Raw genomic sequence first — 17,470 nt, forward strand, 5'->3', positions numbered from 1 at the left:
TTATAAAATGAAATTAAATGCAGTTGCTTCACATTAGCTTTGTGGTTTCAGCTGTTTTTAGAAGCGCTGTAGGACACACTGCTGTATAAACGTGACAAATGAAGCGAACTAAAGCGGAGACGCGCCGTCTCTGGATGTTGCTTAATATTTAGGAATGTGCACAGCTGTTGCCCAGATGAAAGAAATGCAGCCAAGCTTTTTAAAGAACACTGATGCATTATTGTTCTCCTTCTTCCCTCTGATGATTACTGTGCAAAGACGAGGCCCAAAAAATAATCTCTGCAAAGTGAGCGTGGTGATAAAAGCTATAAAAAGCCCTGAAAGACAGACTGTTTGTGTGGAGCTGCTGTGGTGTGTGCGTGCTGAACAGGTGGCGGGTCAGCCACATTTCCACTTGACTTTAAATGCTTGGCTTCTATTAAGTTGGCCCAGTGTGTAAGGAACAAACAGCCAGCACTGGTAATGGTTTCTGCCTGACCTGCTGACACTTTCACCCCCCGCACGCGCTCCTGCCTTCTTCTCTTTCACTCTCTTTCATTTCCCAGGATATTTTTTTCTCCTGCTCGTTCTCCCACCACATCACTCCTCCCCTCTTTTCACATCAAACACTAATGTTTCCTTCAAATTCCTTTTCCTCTCCATCTGCCAACTTTGACATCACAGGAAATTACGCTTAGAATTGGCGGCACAGTTTTCTTTTTCCGTTCCTTTCCTCGTTTCGACTTCATTCCACTTCCACCAAGCGGACGTATTTTTTTCCTGTCATCCCCAAGACACCCGCCCCCTTCTTCTACTTCCTCCTTCCTCCCCTCCTTCTTCTGCTGATATATTTGTCCTGGCTCCCATCACTCCACGCAAACGTCCTTCGCTGCTTTACATGCGCGCTCCGTCTCTCGGCCTCTCTAACACACTCAAACTGTCTCACACGCATGCAGACACAGCATGACACTAACTACACCTAATGCAAGTTCTAGGCTTATTTGCTGGAGGCTCGTCGGGGTGGAGAGGATGTTTTTTCCTTCTCTCTGAGACATCAACATCGAGACTGGCGTCTGTGCGCGCCTCCCGTGGCTGGATTAAGGAAGGAAGCCACGAGAGGAGAATTTAATTGGTGAAATGCATTGTTAACAACGTGTTGGTGTGTGTACGTGCACGCACAATTGCATCGGCATGCCTGCACATATCCGAGCCGGAGGTAACTCCTGACATCAGGCTTCGTGGCCTGAACAGGTAATCGAGGTCACACGGAAACACCGACTCGTCTCAAAACGCACCGAGTGGGTTTGCACTGATAACCTTCCATCAGTGAAAAAACAGATTAAAGATGAGTCGAGATGTTTACATGAATGTTCAGAGAAGGGTTTGTATATGCTTTTAGCTTCTCACCTCTGTCTCCACATAAGCTTTTAATGTGTGTGTGTGTGTGCAGCGTGTAGGTGTAAGTGTGTTTAAATGTCGCTGTGCAAATATGACACCTTTTTAATTGCATCTGTATAGCAAATGCAAACACACATAAACATAGTTACATTTCTATCAAAATTACTACTAGTAACAGAAATAATAACACCGACTTATTAATCAGCTTTAATTTTAACAGCAAATTTTTCATTTTTGTCATAATTTCGGCTTCTAAATTCTTTCACATTTATTAGATTTATAATAATTAGATTATCGCAGACTAAAGTTGATTCAGTAGCTAAAAAATAAATTCTAAAGTTTGTTTACAAACATATCAACTCCTCTCTTCCCAACACGCGTCTTCATGAGAAACAGGAAGCGTTTCCTGGGGAACATCAAATGTGCTCATCGACCTTCCTACACCAGGAGCTTACTTCTGATTGGATCACTTCCAAATTCACCCCGCCCTCTGCACAGCTTCATTAGATGTGATTGGAGCTCGTCTCTGTAAAACGTTTTCATCTCGTTTTTATTCAGCGTCAATAAATTTCATTACGGTTTTTGTCCTCGTGCCTTAGTTTTTATTCAAGCATTGATTGTTTTTGTCAGAAAAAGAAAACTATGATGAAACAAAATTATCGCCGTAATTAGTGGAAATCTAACCGTGCACAGGAGGACACTGTTTTCACTCATTGACTTGTGAATTAATGAATTTGGGGGAAGATGGGGGGACTTGAACTGTCCAAGAGCGACCTGTGCTTTCACGCTGCCAGTACCACAGATTAGATTCCAGTAACATCACCAGTAATCAAACCATTATGTGTCAAATTATGACAAAATGGTTAATTACGTGAGCCTTATGCAAAGGATAGAGGTGAGCCCTTACACATATCCAATAACTGCACAGGATGAAATATACATATTACTGTGGAGTTCATATTTAAGACGAATGGGGCTTAATTTTTTTGCAGAGTTTAATCATAATAATGAAAGAAAGTCAAAGAAGACCTTTTAGTCTGGTGTTAAAACCCCCGACACACACACACAGACACACACACACACACACACAGTCGCTCAAGTCCCAGGGAAATCACAGAGATAGACCAACGCAGGTCTTTGTTGACGTCACGTTGCCTGGCAACAACCCAGCAGCTTGGCTGTGACAAGCCGAGGTCTCAGCCCCGAAGTGCGATGCATCATGGGGGATTGTGTGCGCTACGTCTTACATCACCCACAATCCCCCTCGCTGACGCAGCTGTAGTCAGGACTGCTGTTTGCAGCTGATCCCGAGGTTAGGAAAGAGGGCGTGCTGAGAGATGCAATCACGTCCATCATCAGTGCAATTCACGCATCTTTTGATTTTTAATTACCACTCGCTTCAGGAACAGATTCACTGTATATGTTCCAGTACACATTTTTTTTTACCCCTCCCTGCTCTTCCCTGATCAAACCCCTGACCGCCTTTCTGGAGGTAAGGCTCATTACGCTCATCTGAGAGAGTGGAATTAAACCTCCTCCTCCAAACTCATTACTGTGAGCTAGATTTCACCAGCAGCAGATAGGCAATGCAGCGGTGCTGCTTTTAAAGCCAGAGCCAGATAATTAGAAACTTTAGAAGCACAGTTCCCATGGCTATAGCCAGAGCGAACAACTAATTCTATTTGAACTAATTACATTCCATAATGCTAGGCAGTGATTGCTACCCCAACCACAGCCTCCCATATGTAATCCAGCAGAGGATTTCATCACAAAACACAACCGGGGATGTATTTTTCTGTGTGTCATTGGCTGTATGTTATTACGCATTGGCATCACACCCCCGCTCCCTCATAGCTGTTTGCATTTCATGCTACAAAACTCCTCCCGGGCCTTGATGAGACCAAGTCTCGCAGTGCTGATGCTAACCTCCCAGGACAGCACCGCCTCAGTGCGAGAGCTCCCAAAACATAATAAAAAAGATATAAATCGATGCCTCGATGTATCGTTTTATCAGAATTTATTACCCCTGACCGCCTTTCTCTGGATTTAGACAAATGAGAGCAGCTCCCACAACCTGAGTGGATCAACAGTAAACAGACATTTTTTATGTTTTCAAATGACACATTTTCATTGCATAATAGGAAAGATCGGTCGGAGAATGTGTGTGAACGTGTGTGTGCAGGACCATCTCCTCTGCTGCTGCCTGTACGCACATTGCACAATATTTTTAGACAATACAGGAAGTCTGCCTGTTAGTCAATATGCGTTTCTCCCCTTCTCTCTCTCTCTCTCTTTTTATACTCTCTTGCTATGTGTGGAAGCTCGCTCGCCCAGTGAGAGGTGTTCAAGTCCAGACCAACAGACCAGGCAGACTAAATATAGCCGGCAGTGACAGCAGGGAACACTGTGCTCCCCCCTCTCTCGCTGTGGTGCTCGGCACTGCTGCTTCACTGCAAACTACACTGGTGAATTTAAACTGCTATCTGCACGCATGCACACACACGCACCGAAGAAGTTCACTTTCTGCCAAAACTGTGGCACACACGTATCATTCACACAAACGCAAAGATAAAAGGGACGCAGATTAATACACACACACACACACCATACCAGTCCAAATGGGATTTACTTAAGACTCAATAAAGCAGACAGAAGCACTATTGTCTCCAACACAGACCTATTGTGCTGCACAGAGACTGTGACGTGGGCCGACCGCGCTGCGTCTGTTTACTACACAGAGAGCATTCCACACACACACACACACACACGTACATGCCTCCAAAAGTAAATAGAGATGCACAACAAAGTGCACAAATGCACCATCAAACAAGCATTAAGAAAGAACTGGCTTGCACGCACACGCTCACACACACAGCATCAAACCCATCTCGCTCCAGTGGGAGTCTAACGGGAACTGAGTGATGAACAGGAGTGACACCACCACATGCCAGGGTGTGAGATGCGCTGCCTGGTATTTTAGGCTGCGTCTCAAATTGAACATGCCAAGCCTTCAGGGGGAAATCGTTGGATAATGTTCGTGCGAGAAGCAAATGTCCCATTGCAATATCGCTTATAAAGGCAGCTGTGATATCTGGAACGGCACTGCAGAGAGGGCCGACCTATCCGCGATGCACGCCGGAGGACGAACGCGGGTGCAAAGATGCAGTGCTCCGGTTTGTTTGCGTACCTGCTGCTGAGGATACTGCATCCCACCCATGCCCATTTGACCCCTCCCCTGTAGGCTCATCGGGTATCGATGCGGGGGAGGCGATGCGTAGGGCTGGCTGGGGGGATAGGGTCCGGCCCCCGGCTGCTGCGGGGCGGAGTAGGGATTGTTGGCCATGCCGTACAGCTGCGAGCGCTTCATAGCCATGAAGTCCATGGAGGAAACCTGCAGGGGAGAAGAAGAGGGGTTATTAATGCATAGTCAGCATTTGGTTTTTGGCTAATACTTCATTCATGACAGTGCATTGTAATTGCCCGAGAGGCGTTCAAATTAATTCATCTGCTATCTGCCAAGTTGGAACCCCTAACTGAAGTCCACTTAGTGCACCACTCCAAACCACAGCCATCGCTGATTTATTTCATAATTGCACAACAAGTGAAAGCTTTAAATTAATGTCAACAGATCATAAATGAACAACAAATGGAATTAAATAAGCAAAGATGTGTATTGAGTAGCTATTTGGAGCAAAACTCTGCTGGAAAAGAGCCAAAATAAAATGATTTAATTAAAACCTAAAAGCTCGTATCTTTGTTTTAATGTCTCTGAGGCTTTTACAAGTGTTGTAAATGTTGTTTAAAGCAACAGGAGGCAACGGCAATAAAAACCTATGGCCGCGTTCCTGCAACCAGAGCCCCGCGGTGCCAATAACCACCGTACGACTCGTGCTATACGGCTGCTTACAGCAAACTGGCAGATAAAGCGATAGTTATTCTATTACTGCAGTCGAGTTTATGTACTTCCGAGTTTAAGTAAAGGTTGTGGGTGCAGGGGCGTGGATCCAAGCTTTTGTGACGGGTCATTTCAAACTCGCGAGCTTGAATCCCAGAGGGAATTCAGAGCAGCAAAGCAGTCGGGACCTGCTCTCCAAAGCCACACCTGGAGAGCTCGCTTCCCGTACGAGCACAGAGGAAAACCAAAGCCAGGACAGAGAATATGTCAAGGGTAATTTATTCCATTGTAAGTACTTCAGAGCCCTTTTACGGGTTGTTTGGGGTCCCAGTGAGCCATTGGAAAATTCCGGTACAGTGCATCAGGCTAATGCTAATCCGTCACCCGCAGCGGCGTGTTTGTCTGTCTGCTGGGCAGATAATGCAGACTTCTTCTATCTTCCCTCTTCTTCTCTTTTGTCTGTGCCGCGTAGGATCATGAGTGATTTATGACACTTTGTTCCTACTGTGTCTCTCTCTCTCTCTCACACACACACACACACACACACTTTCACTTCTCCTCTCTCATTTCCAACTAACCGCCACCGACCCCCCCGCACCGCCTCTTCTTTCTCTTCCACCACCAACTCCCTCCTCAGTTCCCTCCCTTCTCCCCAACTCAATATCACCTCGTCTAGAGCGGAGGAGAAATTGCCGCTGCCTCATATTGCCAGGCTAATATCAAGAAGACATGTCAGGGGATGGGAGCACTTTATTCAGCAGGTTACGTGGACAGTTATGGCGGTCCAGCATTAAAGCGTTCGCGCCTACTGAGGCGTGCACGTGGAATAGTTTGGAGGGGAGAGAGAGAGGGTGATAAAACTGTGTTTGGGCGGGGAAAGAGGGAGCGAGAAAGTTAGCGCTCTTAAAGTTATTTCACAGCAGGTGTGTGAGGAGGGGGGGCTTTCCTGCAAAGGTCTGCATCGCCGGATTTGTAACAGTATAATAATGAACTGCAGACACTCGCTGCCCTTTGCTTTTCTTCCTCCGTGCATGAAAAAACGAAGTGAATCATCCCCCGTGTGAGGGAGGAGGAAGTCACCGAGTGCACCAGCAGAAAGGATCGACAATGAAACATTTAAGCAGAAGAGGAAACGCGACATCTAATCTGACAAAATGATTGCCAGCATTAAACTGAAGAACATTAGGGAAGAATTAAAGTTATGAACCATTGTGAGGAGAACAAGTTTTAAGATGTTTCTGATAGAAAAATCTTTTTTTTACTGACAGACGGAGCGTTTTCAGAGAAAAGTTTGACTCATCGTATTGTATGCTTTTTCTTCTTATTGCTCAAAGAGACAATAAAGAGCATGCCTGAGTGAGCTGCTCAGAATACTACAATACAGCTAAAGCAGAGTTAGCTCTAAGTGCATCAGCGCAGTAATATACAGAGTTAAACCAGTTGAACATCAAAGGGGAGATTTGTTGCGAGTATTTTGTTGATATGCTCAAACTGATGCCGGTCATATGTTTCAAATAATGGAGCGGAGGGCAGCGCATGACCCGCTCGAATGTTTGCACACCCACAGCACACAGACAGCACTAAGCGATGAAACGTCCTCGAGTTTCTGAAAAATCCAGGGCACTGTGCCACCCGTGATATGGGACACACACACACACACACCCTCCCCAACTCCATCCAGTTCACCAATCCAGCTCAAGAGGTCCTCGGTTTGCCAAAAACGCTGAGCGCAACACAAATAAATCCCCCACACGCCGCTGCCAAGTGTGCACGTGTACAAAAAACATTAAACGCTGCACTTACAAAGGTACTGAGGACGGAAAATAACCTCAGAGTTTTTGGAAGCGGAGAAGTGGACGCTCGATTTTACACACACGTGCACATAATCCACGGCTTCAGAGGACACTGCGCTGGTTTGCACCTTCATATCTGCTCATAACTGTGGACATAAACACTGTGCAGCTCTGCACCTTCAAAATGTGTCTTTTTACAATTATTTGTATTTTTTAAATAGTAAAAGAGGTGATGATGACGGGTGCAGACGTTAGTCCTGATTAGGGTCTAATTCCTGCCTCGCAAGCCCACTGCAGGTCCTTGAAGAGAGGCCAGGGCGACAGTGGACTCAGGAGACCCACTTCCACTCGCCGGATCTTGCAAACTCTTTCACTTTCTGCCATCTTGGCTTGTGAACCAAAAGGGGAGTGAGTCTGCATTTTATAGCCAGAATTAAGTAAAAAATTCTTTTTTTTACCTGATTTTTGTTTCCCATGAGGCCAAAAATCAGACGTGAAATTAAAATCTGATTACTGACTGAGCCCTCCTCACCTCGTTATAAGGACGACACGTCTCCGTAAGAGTTAGGCCTCCCTGTGAGCAGGGCTGGGAGCACAGACTCACACAGACACACACACAGACTCACACAGACACACACAGACTCACACAGACACAGTGGCAGATTCTGCTGATGGCTCTTTGTGTTCTCGCTGCATCGCTCTCATCTCTCTCCAACTTCCTCACACACTTTGGGGGAGATCTTAAATAAAACAGCCACAATCAAATTATATCAGGTACCTCGGTCCACCTTCGACGCACGGCGTTACCACGGGCAAAGAAAAGAAAGAGTATTTTCCGCCTCCCCAAACGGAGCCTCAAATCTGCTCTCATGACAGGTTCCACTAAATGAGATTTCAGCCCACTGCAGCCTTTTCCTAGAGATATGCCCACGATTCCCCTCACACCACCAGGCACAAAAAACGACAACCATTCCTGACAAATTGAAACGTTATTTTTTTCCCTTCCCGGAGAGAAATGACTGTACTTAGGAAAAAAATTATGAAAATGACACGAAGTGAATCTTGTTTGTGCCAGGAGGGACAGCAGATAAAAAACTAGAGGGAATACACAGAAATTGTTTTTTATTTTCTTCAAATGTGTTTTTCACTTTGTTCATCTGGGCATGCCATTCAACGGAGGAGGGGGAGGCGGCACGGGAGACAATAGTAATTCAACTGCTAAATTTAAAATTCAATTTATGAACTCCTCTCCAGCGCTGCGACTCTCGTGAGCTTTTTAGTTTTTTTTTATTTATTTTTTTTTATTTTGCAAAACAAAGCCATTAAAACAGAACATGGGTGAAATTACTGTGGGGTGAAACCTGCTAAATTGCTTTTCTGAGCTCAATCGACAACATTTTTATGTTGCGAAAATGATTTTACTCCTTCTTGCTTTAATGTGCTAAGTTGTTAATCAGAAAGAGACAAAACGCTCGACACAAAAGCCTCGGATATGTGGATTATGAGACACACACTGGGATCAAACGAACATAAAACAATATTAGTAAACGGTTATTATTCCAGTCCCATTTCAAATGGAGGAATTATTGGGGAAAACTGGCCCATTTATCCGCCGCGGTGAGGGAATGCGCACGCACGCCCGAACAGGTCCACGCTGCCGTGGCTCGTCCTCACCTGAAAAACAAACTACAGAGGGAAAAATACGCTTTCCTATTCAGCAGGTGCAGGAACGCTCCTGACGCTCGCCTTCAGGGCTGCAGAGTTTCCACTAATATCTCCACTAAGGCAGTTTCCATCCAAGCAACAGTGGAGCAGAATGTGTTCCCTCGTATGATGTTCTTTATGGTCTACAAGCTGCTTTATTGAGACACAGCAACTTGTGAAATTATCTGACCATCAAAGAGCAATTCGCTGAACTATTACGATCCTCGTATCATCTGGCGGTTTAACGTTTTCTCGAGCAACACATTCCTGCAGGTTGGATGGGAGCGTTTCATTTCAGGCCCAGTGCACTGGGGGCTGCAGTGTGTGCTGTCGGGGTAAAGGCTTATTTGGCTGGAAAATCAGTGCCATGTGAAAACTGTAAAAAAATTGCACCTGTATGAAAATCATTGATTATCGTCTGTTTGTGTTGGGAGGACTTGTGCAGAGCAGCAGCTTTAATTCCTGCGTAATGAAAGCGTTTTAGCCTGTGTGTATTTGTGAGGAGAAACAAATAAGGATAATTATTGTCAACGGATCCTCTTTATCCTCTGCGCCGCGCCGGCCTCCGGAGAATCAATGCGCTGCAGCCAGAGCCGGTTGGTCTGCTGGGACAATCAGCCTCGTCTTTTATGTTATTTATTTGCACCGTGCAGCAGAGCGCTCTCCAGCTCCTATTACACTGCGGGGCCCGGCGTTGCCCAGGCCTCCAGAACAAAGCTCCGCATTTCAGGCTTGAAACCCAGCGCGCTTTGGGCCTACTGCTGCACACAGAAAATAAAATGGAAAGGGTGGAAAAAGAAAAGATGGAGGCGGAAAGACAAGAAGAGAGACTGCAGCAGTGGGCGAGTGCAGATCGAGTTCCATATTAATGTGTGCAAATTCCCCCGCTCCTGCTGACTAAGATTAGAAAAATTAATTTCATGGATGCAGAGACAATACTGATGTCATCAAGCGGAGAGGAGAGGAGCAGCACGCCGTTAACTCCTCCCTGCCCGGGCTCCACGAGGAGCACATCAGCCTTTAATATCAGTTTATCGCCTCGTTTCGATGCCAGATCGAAGGAAACACTGACAACAAAACGCCACACTTAGCCCTGACATTTCTTTCTTATCAATTCATCTCATCCTGAAAGCAGAACTGCGGCTGAGCGGCGTGCGCGTTGGCATTCCCGTGTGTGTGTCGCATCGCTTAGAAATTCACTGAATTATGTCCTGAAACACAATCTCATCCTGCATCTCAGCATGCACGCCTTGTTAGTAAAAAGTCTCATAACGAATGACAGTGTGAAGAGCAGTACTGGTCCGCGGGGAGCTAGGTAGAGCCAAATTGCGTTTCCTCAGCCCAATATGCCTGTACGGCACAGGCAGCTAGGCGTGAAGGCTGGCTAGCGATGAGAGGCATGAAATTGTCTGAGGAGAGAGAGGTGCAGGGCGCGACAGCCGTAGAGGAGGCGAGGGAAACGTATACACGCACGGCGGATGTTTCCCAATGGTGCCGTGAGTCGAGGAAGAAAAGCAGACAAAGAGAAGCCAGATAAGAGGTTGTTGTTATGAGGCCGACCGGCGGGCTTTTGTGTTTGGGGCAGCGCGCATAATAGCTCTCTCTCCTCGGAGCCAGCGATCGGTGCGCCCTCCACGATTGACACCAATATTTACACCACGCACACGCACGCGCTCGCACGCACGCGTTAGAGCGCTCAAAACAAACCCACCCCCTCCCGCGTGCTTCGGGAAAAGTTGCAGAGTGTTGTGTTTGTCACGGCCGGCACAAAGACGTCATTAACAGAAGGGGGAGGAGGGGAATGGAGGAGAAGAGAAGAGAGGAAAGGGAGGAGGAGGAGGAGGAGGCGAGCGGCTGCTTCATCTGTCTCAAGTGAGATTGAGGTCGCGGGGTCGCCGGAGCCCTTTTCCTTTGCTGAGACTGGGAGCTGAAGAAGCGGCGGTGAGAGAAAGAAAACAGAGAAAGCCTCGATGACAAAACGAGACGCGGCCGACATGCCAGCGACACGCCATTACAGAAGGAAAACAAATAAAATGCCATCGTCTGCAAACAGTCAAGGAAGCATGTGTGAAAGAACACACGCTGCAAATTTGCCAGCCGCGTCTGCTGCCAGCGTGCAGTTTTCCCAGACTGAATCATTCAGGTTTTCACTGCATAACGAGGAGAAAAAAGACGCGAACACGGGCGGGTTCTGCTGAGAGCCAGGGCCGGACTGGGACATAAAATAGTCCCGGGCGTTTTGACTAGAGACCAGCCGCCATTATAGGAAAAATCATAAAGCCTTTGAATGAAAACAAACGCTGATGTGACAGTGATGCTCACTGTTCTGATGGTATATATGCATCAATCGTTTGTTGTAAGACTCGGATAATTATTTATTAAAAGCGAGACATTTGAAATGAGAATAAGAAAGTATTTCTTTGTGCCCCCCTTTCCCTGTTAATGCCCTACCTGGCCCCCTGGCAACACTTTGCTAGACCCGCCCCTGCACAGTTACCAGCTGTCAGCTACATAGAAAAGGATCCTGGTGTTATTTGTCTCTCAGAAACAGTTCATAACTTCCCTTCAACTCATTCATGTCACCTAAAAGGTAAACCTGTTTCTCCATCACCTGTTCAGCTCTGATGATCCAGTAAGGATATCTCCTGGTTTCATCTTCATGTTTCCCTCTCACCACATATCTAAACAGACATCATGACCAGCAGGTTTACAGCTGTGGCTCCAGCAAACATCAGCTAAAACTAGAAAGTAATATTAAATAAATTCTAACAACAGCTGATCAAACGTGCTGCTGTTGTTTAATGCGACATCTGCCGGTTTCTTCTTTCTGGCGCAAAGTGATAAACAAACAAGAGAGAAAAGCCGATCAGCTGATCATTGATCAGTTTCATGATTGAAGTAGCAACAGGAGAGGGAGGGGAGAGAATGAGAGAAGAAGAGGCAGCTGTGCAGCAAAGACAGAATAACTCCAGCTTTGTCTTTTTCATTGTAGCTGAAGTCCGGGACAAACTGTGTTTCTTTTCACCTCAACACCAAACGCGTAATTTTTTCTCTGAATACGAGACGGGACGGTTGGAAACTCTAATAACTAACCTTATAAATAAAATAAGATAAAACAAGTTCAACATCAGTAACATCATAGCACCCGCCCAGCTGTATAGAAACTCCGTCATGCTAGCTAGCACGCAGTACGAGTTATTGTAACTGACTGTAAAAAGTCAGCATAACGAAAATAAACTCCACCTAAACTTGGTTCATATCTGACCCAGATAGACTGCAGGGTAGGGCTGCACGATATTAGGAAAACCTACGATGTGCGATAACTGTGATCAATACTGCGATAACGATATGACTTGCAATAAAATAAATAGCAAAAAACAAACAAACAAATACATAATTTCCGTTTTACTGCAACAGTTTTATTTAATGAAAGCGCTGTAATAGCAGTGTAAGAACAAAGTGCACTTTAACATTGAAACATTGCTCCCATAAAAAAACATTTCAACTCTTCAAACAGCTCTCTGTGGTTGTGTTGAAGATGATGGTGGAGATTAGTCGTGTTTCCTCTGGTGGTTGCCACGAGTGTTCGGCAAGTTTTGCAGAGCACCTGTGTTTGGAGAATGTCGTCTTTATCAAATCAAAAGTACCTCCAAATAAGCGAGGTACTATTTTTCAGCCTTTACAACTCTGACTCGTTGCTGCAGCGTTGTTCCCTCCCCGCCTGCGTAGGAGGCGGGCCTCTAATCCATTTGATTGGTTAATGCCGTGAAGGGCTCTATTCGACTGGTCAAATGTATAAAGGGGTTTCTTTGATTTGTAAATTCTTTAAAGCACGTGTGTAAACATTTTAAGGTACCCAATTACCGCAGTTTACGTCGTCTTTTGCGATGGGCCCATTGCGCAGGCTGATATCGCGATGACAATAAATTTTCGATTTATTGTGCAGGCCTACTGCAGGTCATAACTTCTTACCTGAAGTTCAGTTCACCGCCTCGGGTCTCTGCTCCTCCTGCCTTTCCGTCATCCACCCGCCAACGTGTTGCATCTGCTGGCCTCCACCACTTGCTAATGTTACTGAATCTGTGGAAGCTCCACAATAGCCAGCACCAAACAACTGAGTTATTTTTACACATCTCCTAGCATCTGGCCAATCCACCGCCTTTCAGTGTTTATACCGTTACGGAAAAAAAACGAAAAAACCCATCGGCCCATAAAAACGAGCCAGCCCATAACCAACTATGCTGAGAGCACAAGTCAAAGGTCAAGATTCCTTTTCTCCTCACGTGTTGAGCATGTTTTTATCAGCTTGCAAGCTCAAATGCTACAAATCAGCATCGTACCACCTTAAAAAAAGCTTCTCACCGGGCACAGAGCGCACTGAAAAGCCTCGAGGTAAGACCATGTACAGCTACTGCTTTGGACCCAATGCAAATGCTTTCAGGAAAGAGCACCTCCAACAGGGCTGCTTGTCTATTCTCGCATTACTAGGAGGTCTGCTATATTTCCAGTCTTTTCTCATTGCCAGGCGGGACTGACGTCTTTGGCCGGTGCCTGGCGCGACCCCGGGAAGGAGGAGGGCTGCTGAAAAAGCCCATTTCATCTCAGGGCCACAGTGGAACGAGAGGAATGCGCTGCTCTAACTTCGCCGGGCTGCAGAACCCCACGGAGAGCTGCTGTGACACGACCGAATGAAAGAGAGGAAAAATGGGCAGGAGGGAGCAAAATAACAATAACTCTATCCGCCCCCCTCTCAAAAAGGACCTGGCTATTAGAGTAAATGTGCTGCCCTTTTGCTTCCCACGTCTCCCGGTGCCCAAAGGAAATGCTGGCATTAAATATGCAGGCCAGAATCCCCCTTATTCAAGGAAATCACCACCTTTTTAATGGAATGCTGTTGGAGAGAAACTGCTTTTCTGCAGCTCGGATAATTATGAACGAGGCCCCGTATCACAAAGTGTGTTTATGAATTAGCAATGGTTATTCATGATATTGTGCTCAGAGTAGGGTGAAACTACATAAGCGAATACTAAGCGAGCGAACCGACAGAAATGATGCTAAAGGGTCCTGAGGGGGCCTTCTTTGCCATCCATTAGTCTTCCCTGTAAGGCAAAGCTTAACGAGCTCCTACAGGCTGGGAAGCTGGCCACTGAAGGAGAGGGAGCAGCGTAAATTATGAATATGAAAGCATGTGAAGCAAGGCCACAATAAGTCCCCCCTTCACATTATTGAGTTCTTGTCTGATGCTTCCTCGTCGATTTCTGACACACAGGTGTAGCGCCTCAAAAACGTCTTCGTGAAGGAATTAATAGCGATAACAATTCGACAGCGTCTAAAAAAGGAAGTTGACAGAAACTAGGTCATCCCTGTGGTGCAGTTAAAGAGCTGCCCAACTAAAAACAAGGATTTACATTCAGCCAGTTTGTTTTGGAGGACTGCCCAGTCCTCCCAGGGTGGAAGCATCCATATTTCTCCTGCGGGTGATCCATCACTTAAGCCCCCCCCCCCAAGAAAACACAAATACAAACAACAAACAGATATCCTGACCTTCCTTCCTCAGGCAGATATTAAATACTCATTAAAAGTCACCTGAAACCATTTGAACCTAATTGATTTCATTATCGGACTCTGCACGACGCACAAGGTCCCCACGTCTGATAGCTCAGCTGGAAATGTGCAAAGTTAATTAGAAAAAAATTGATTTTCATATCATTTTTTTCCCTCTGCTCAAACGCCGTGAAGTGACGTGGAGAGAGACGCGCTGATGGAGCTGCGGCGATATTCAGCGTGGATGGGAACATGACGTGTTTATGCCTGCAGAGGTAATGTGTGTGTGTGTAGCTATGACAGATTGTGTACTAGCGTGCTAAGGTAATGTTCTAGCCCCCCCCACACCAGTACCTCTTAACCCCTTCACCTACAGCATGTCTACTCTCCAGCACGACCCCATCTCGCTCCCCACACGGCGGTCAAGGCAGCACCAGCAGATGTGGCCTTCATTTTCTCCCGTGATGAATGCGAGTCTCTGTGCTTCCTCCTCGCTGGGAAGACTTCTCCCAAACATCTCCTCGAGTCTGGAAATAGGCTCCCCTCCCTGTGGCCCCTCCGGGTCACCCTCTGGGAGGCCGAGGCTTTGTCAGTCCAGGCCAGGCCTCCCATCTCCGGGGCTCTGACTGGGAATCAATCACTGAAGTTGGCTGGGAACATGAGGCGGGGGAGCTGGATCGATCAATGAGAGGCTCCAGGCCTGTGGGAGCCCTGATGCATGGCCCGACTGCACACACACACACACACACACACACCTCTGACTCCAGCTGAACTCCACCATTTACTCCCATCATTGCTAAGCCCCAGGGCAGTTGTGTTTACGATGGCCTGGCTGCACCATATGAATACCATGTGACTGGTAAAACTGAGCGATATTTGCAGTTAAATGACCTTAATTAGATTTCAACGTGAAGTCTCCAGCACTCCTGAGTGTGCACAGAATGAGTTTTCATTTTGTTTTTGCTGCACGAGGAATGAAAAACGGGGAAAAAGCCGCTGAATTGCACTTGTTGTGTCAAGTTGGACATTTGTAAGAGCGCAGCAGATCGAGCCAGAATAACTACCCCGATTGCGACTTGTTTTACACACCAAACCCTGACCGACCTTTAACTCTCAGGTTTTTATTAAGAGCCAGACATATTAAAGGAACGCGTACATATTTCCCAAGAGAGGCTGCGGATCCTTGGCTGCGACACACGGACTCCACCATGTGACCAAATCTGTGAAAGAAAGTGTGCGTTTGTCTGTTCTTTGTACTGAGCTGCACGCCATATATATGACTTTACACACTGTGGATGCAACTTAAAAGGATTCTGAAAATGGCCGTGTGCTAACCATGTTTGAGTGTGTGTGGAAAGGCAGGAATTCACACACACATCAGTATAACTGTAAGTGCACAGCATGCTGGCGAGTGTCTGCCAGTATGAGCGAGAAAATGTGTGCAAGCATTTTGCATGTGTGCGAGCAGTGTGTACCATCTGTGTCCAGATGTTGAGTAGAGAGCAGCCTGCATGGACAGCCAAACAGTTGGCAGGCCTTCTGACAGGCCTGTGTTCCTTATTGATAGAGGGATCACAGAGACAGAAGAGTCAGCCGTGCTCAGCTAGACCACAATATTGTCCTCTCTGCTGTTATTCATCCCAGTCAGCCAGGAGAAAATGGGATGTTCTGAGCCAAGTTTGGAGCTGTCAGATCTGGGCCAAATAAGAGTTGAACGGGTTTCAAACATTTGGAAAACAGCACGAGGAGCGTTTGATTTGTCACACGCACGCAGCCAATTTCTCGAATGTAGAGCAAAAGAATTTCATTGTGTTTCAGTTCTGACACACGTGTTGTTAATGCAGGTAGAAATACGGCTGAACCTGAAGTGCACATCGGGGTGAACGGCAGCAAGGACCAACATGTTTGCAGAGCGGTTGGACTGGTTCCTCGGTTTTTCCTTGACTGACTGCAACACTTAATCTGATAATTTCAGTGTGCTCGCGAGGCCGGCGTGCAAAACAAAGCTGAAGGAATACAGCACTGCAGACAACTAACAAAAAATAATTTCCCCCAGGGATCAATAAAGTATTCTGATTCTGATTCTGAACTACACTGCAACAAAGAAGGTGACGTGACAACAGGAAGCTCCTCTGCTGCTTCATTTCTACGACTGCCAGGCAAAAACCCCTTCCCTGACCCCTGACCCCTGTGCCAGACTTATGAAGCAGAGCCGACATTTATGGAGGGCAGACCCTTTTCTGGGAGCTTTCATCCGGAAAGTTCTACAGCCGACAGTTTTGCGAGGGTCATCCGAGAGGAGCAGCCGCGTGTGGAGGCGAGAGCACGCCGAGCCGCCCGTTTTAAGAGCGGCCTCGAGTCTCGGAGGATTCGAGGCGTCGCAAGCTGCATCTGCACGTGTGCGGAAGTGGCACACAAAATCACGCAAAGATAAAAACAAGTGGCGGAAAACAGCGTATCAGAGAGCGTCCTGAAATTTTATCAGGCGATATCGAGGCTCTCATATCTGTCATCTCTCTTTCATCAAACTCCTCCGTCCCGTATACAAATTATTCATGCCAGCAGCTAAATGTATTCATACCATTCTGTTTACTTTATTACTCCACTTTTATTCTGCTCTTTTCCCCACATTTGTTTACAAGAATAAAAGCCTACTCTGACAGAATTATCCCTCTGCACAACAAAAATAAATCACAGCGCTTGCACACACATCATTCACATTCAAAGAGCACAGCTAAATTATAGATGGCCCCTTTCTCCCCAAATATGCATTTCATTAGCATTTCCTTCGCCTGTTGTCTTTTTCCCCCTATTCTGCCCGCCTGCACACGACCCACTCGTGTGTGTGTGTGTGTGTGTGTACATGACTGCAGAACGGGAACAGCCTTGCAGCAAAGCAGGACGCGTCCCCTTTCCCAAGCCTAATTTAGGATTCAATTACAATACTCTTTAAAAAGCGTCGACTTCGCAATTAATTATTTTAAGATTAGCCTGACAGTAATGGGCCTCCCACCGACGCCAGGCAGCGTACGACTGCCCGCCTGCACCCAGGACTGCTGTCTCTTCATTCACTACACACACACGTCTACACACACATGTGCCTTTACTCTTTCATTCTCCGTCCTCTTCTTTCGAGGAAACGGACGAATCCTCCCCC

The 17,470-nt window shown here is 46.5% G+C and overlaps 1 protein-coding gene across 8 annotated transcripts in view; it reads right to left on the bottom strand.

The window, feature by feature from the left end:
* Positions 1–17,470, bottom strand: part of LOC113012405 (AT-rich interactive domain-containing protein 1B-like) — a 211,899-nt gene that overhangs the window by 150,850 nt on the left and 43,579 nt on the right. For all 8 annotated transcript variants that reach the window (XM_026152589.2, XM_080293915.1, XM_080293918.1 and 5 more), the window contains one exon: positions 4,565–4,768. In XM_026152589.2, the coding sequence (XP_026008374.2) occupies positions 4,565–4,759 (195 nt within the window). In that variant the 5' untranslated portion in view covers positions 4,760–4,768. The remainder of the gene's footprint in view (positions 1–4,564; positions 4,769–17,470) is intronic.

This window comes from Astatotilapia calliptera, chromosome 19, assembly GCF_964374335.1.
Source record: "Astatotilapia calliptera chromosome 19, fAstCal68.1, whole genome shotgun sequence".
In the NCBI taxonomy this organism is placed as follows: Eukaryota; Metazoa; Chordata; class Actinopteri; order Cichliformes; family Cichlidae; genus Astatotilapia; species Astatotilapia calliptera.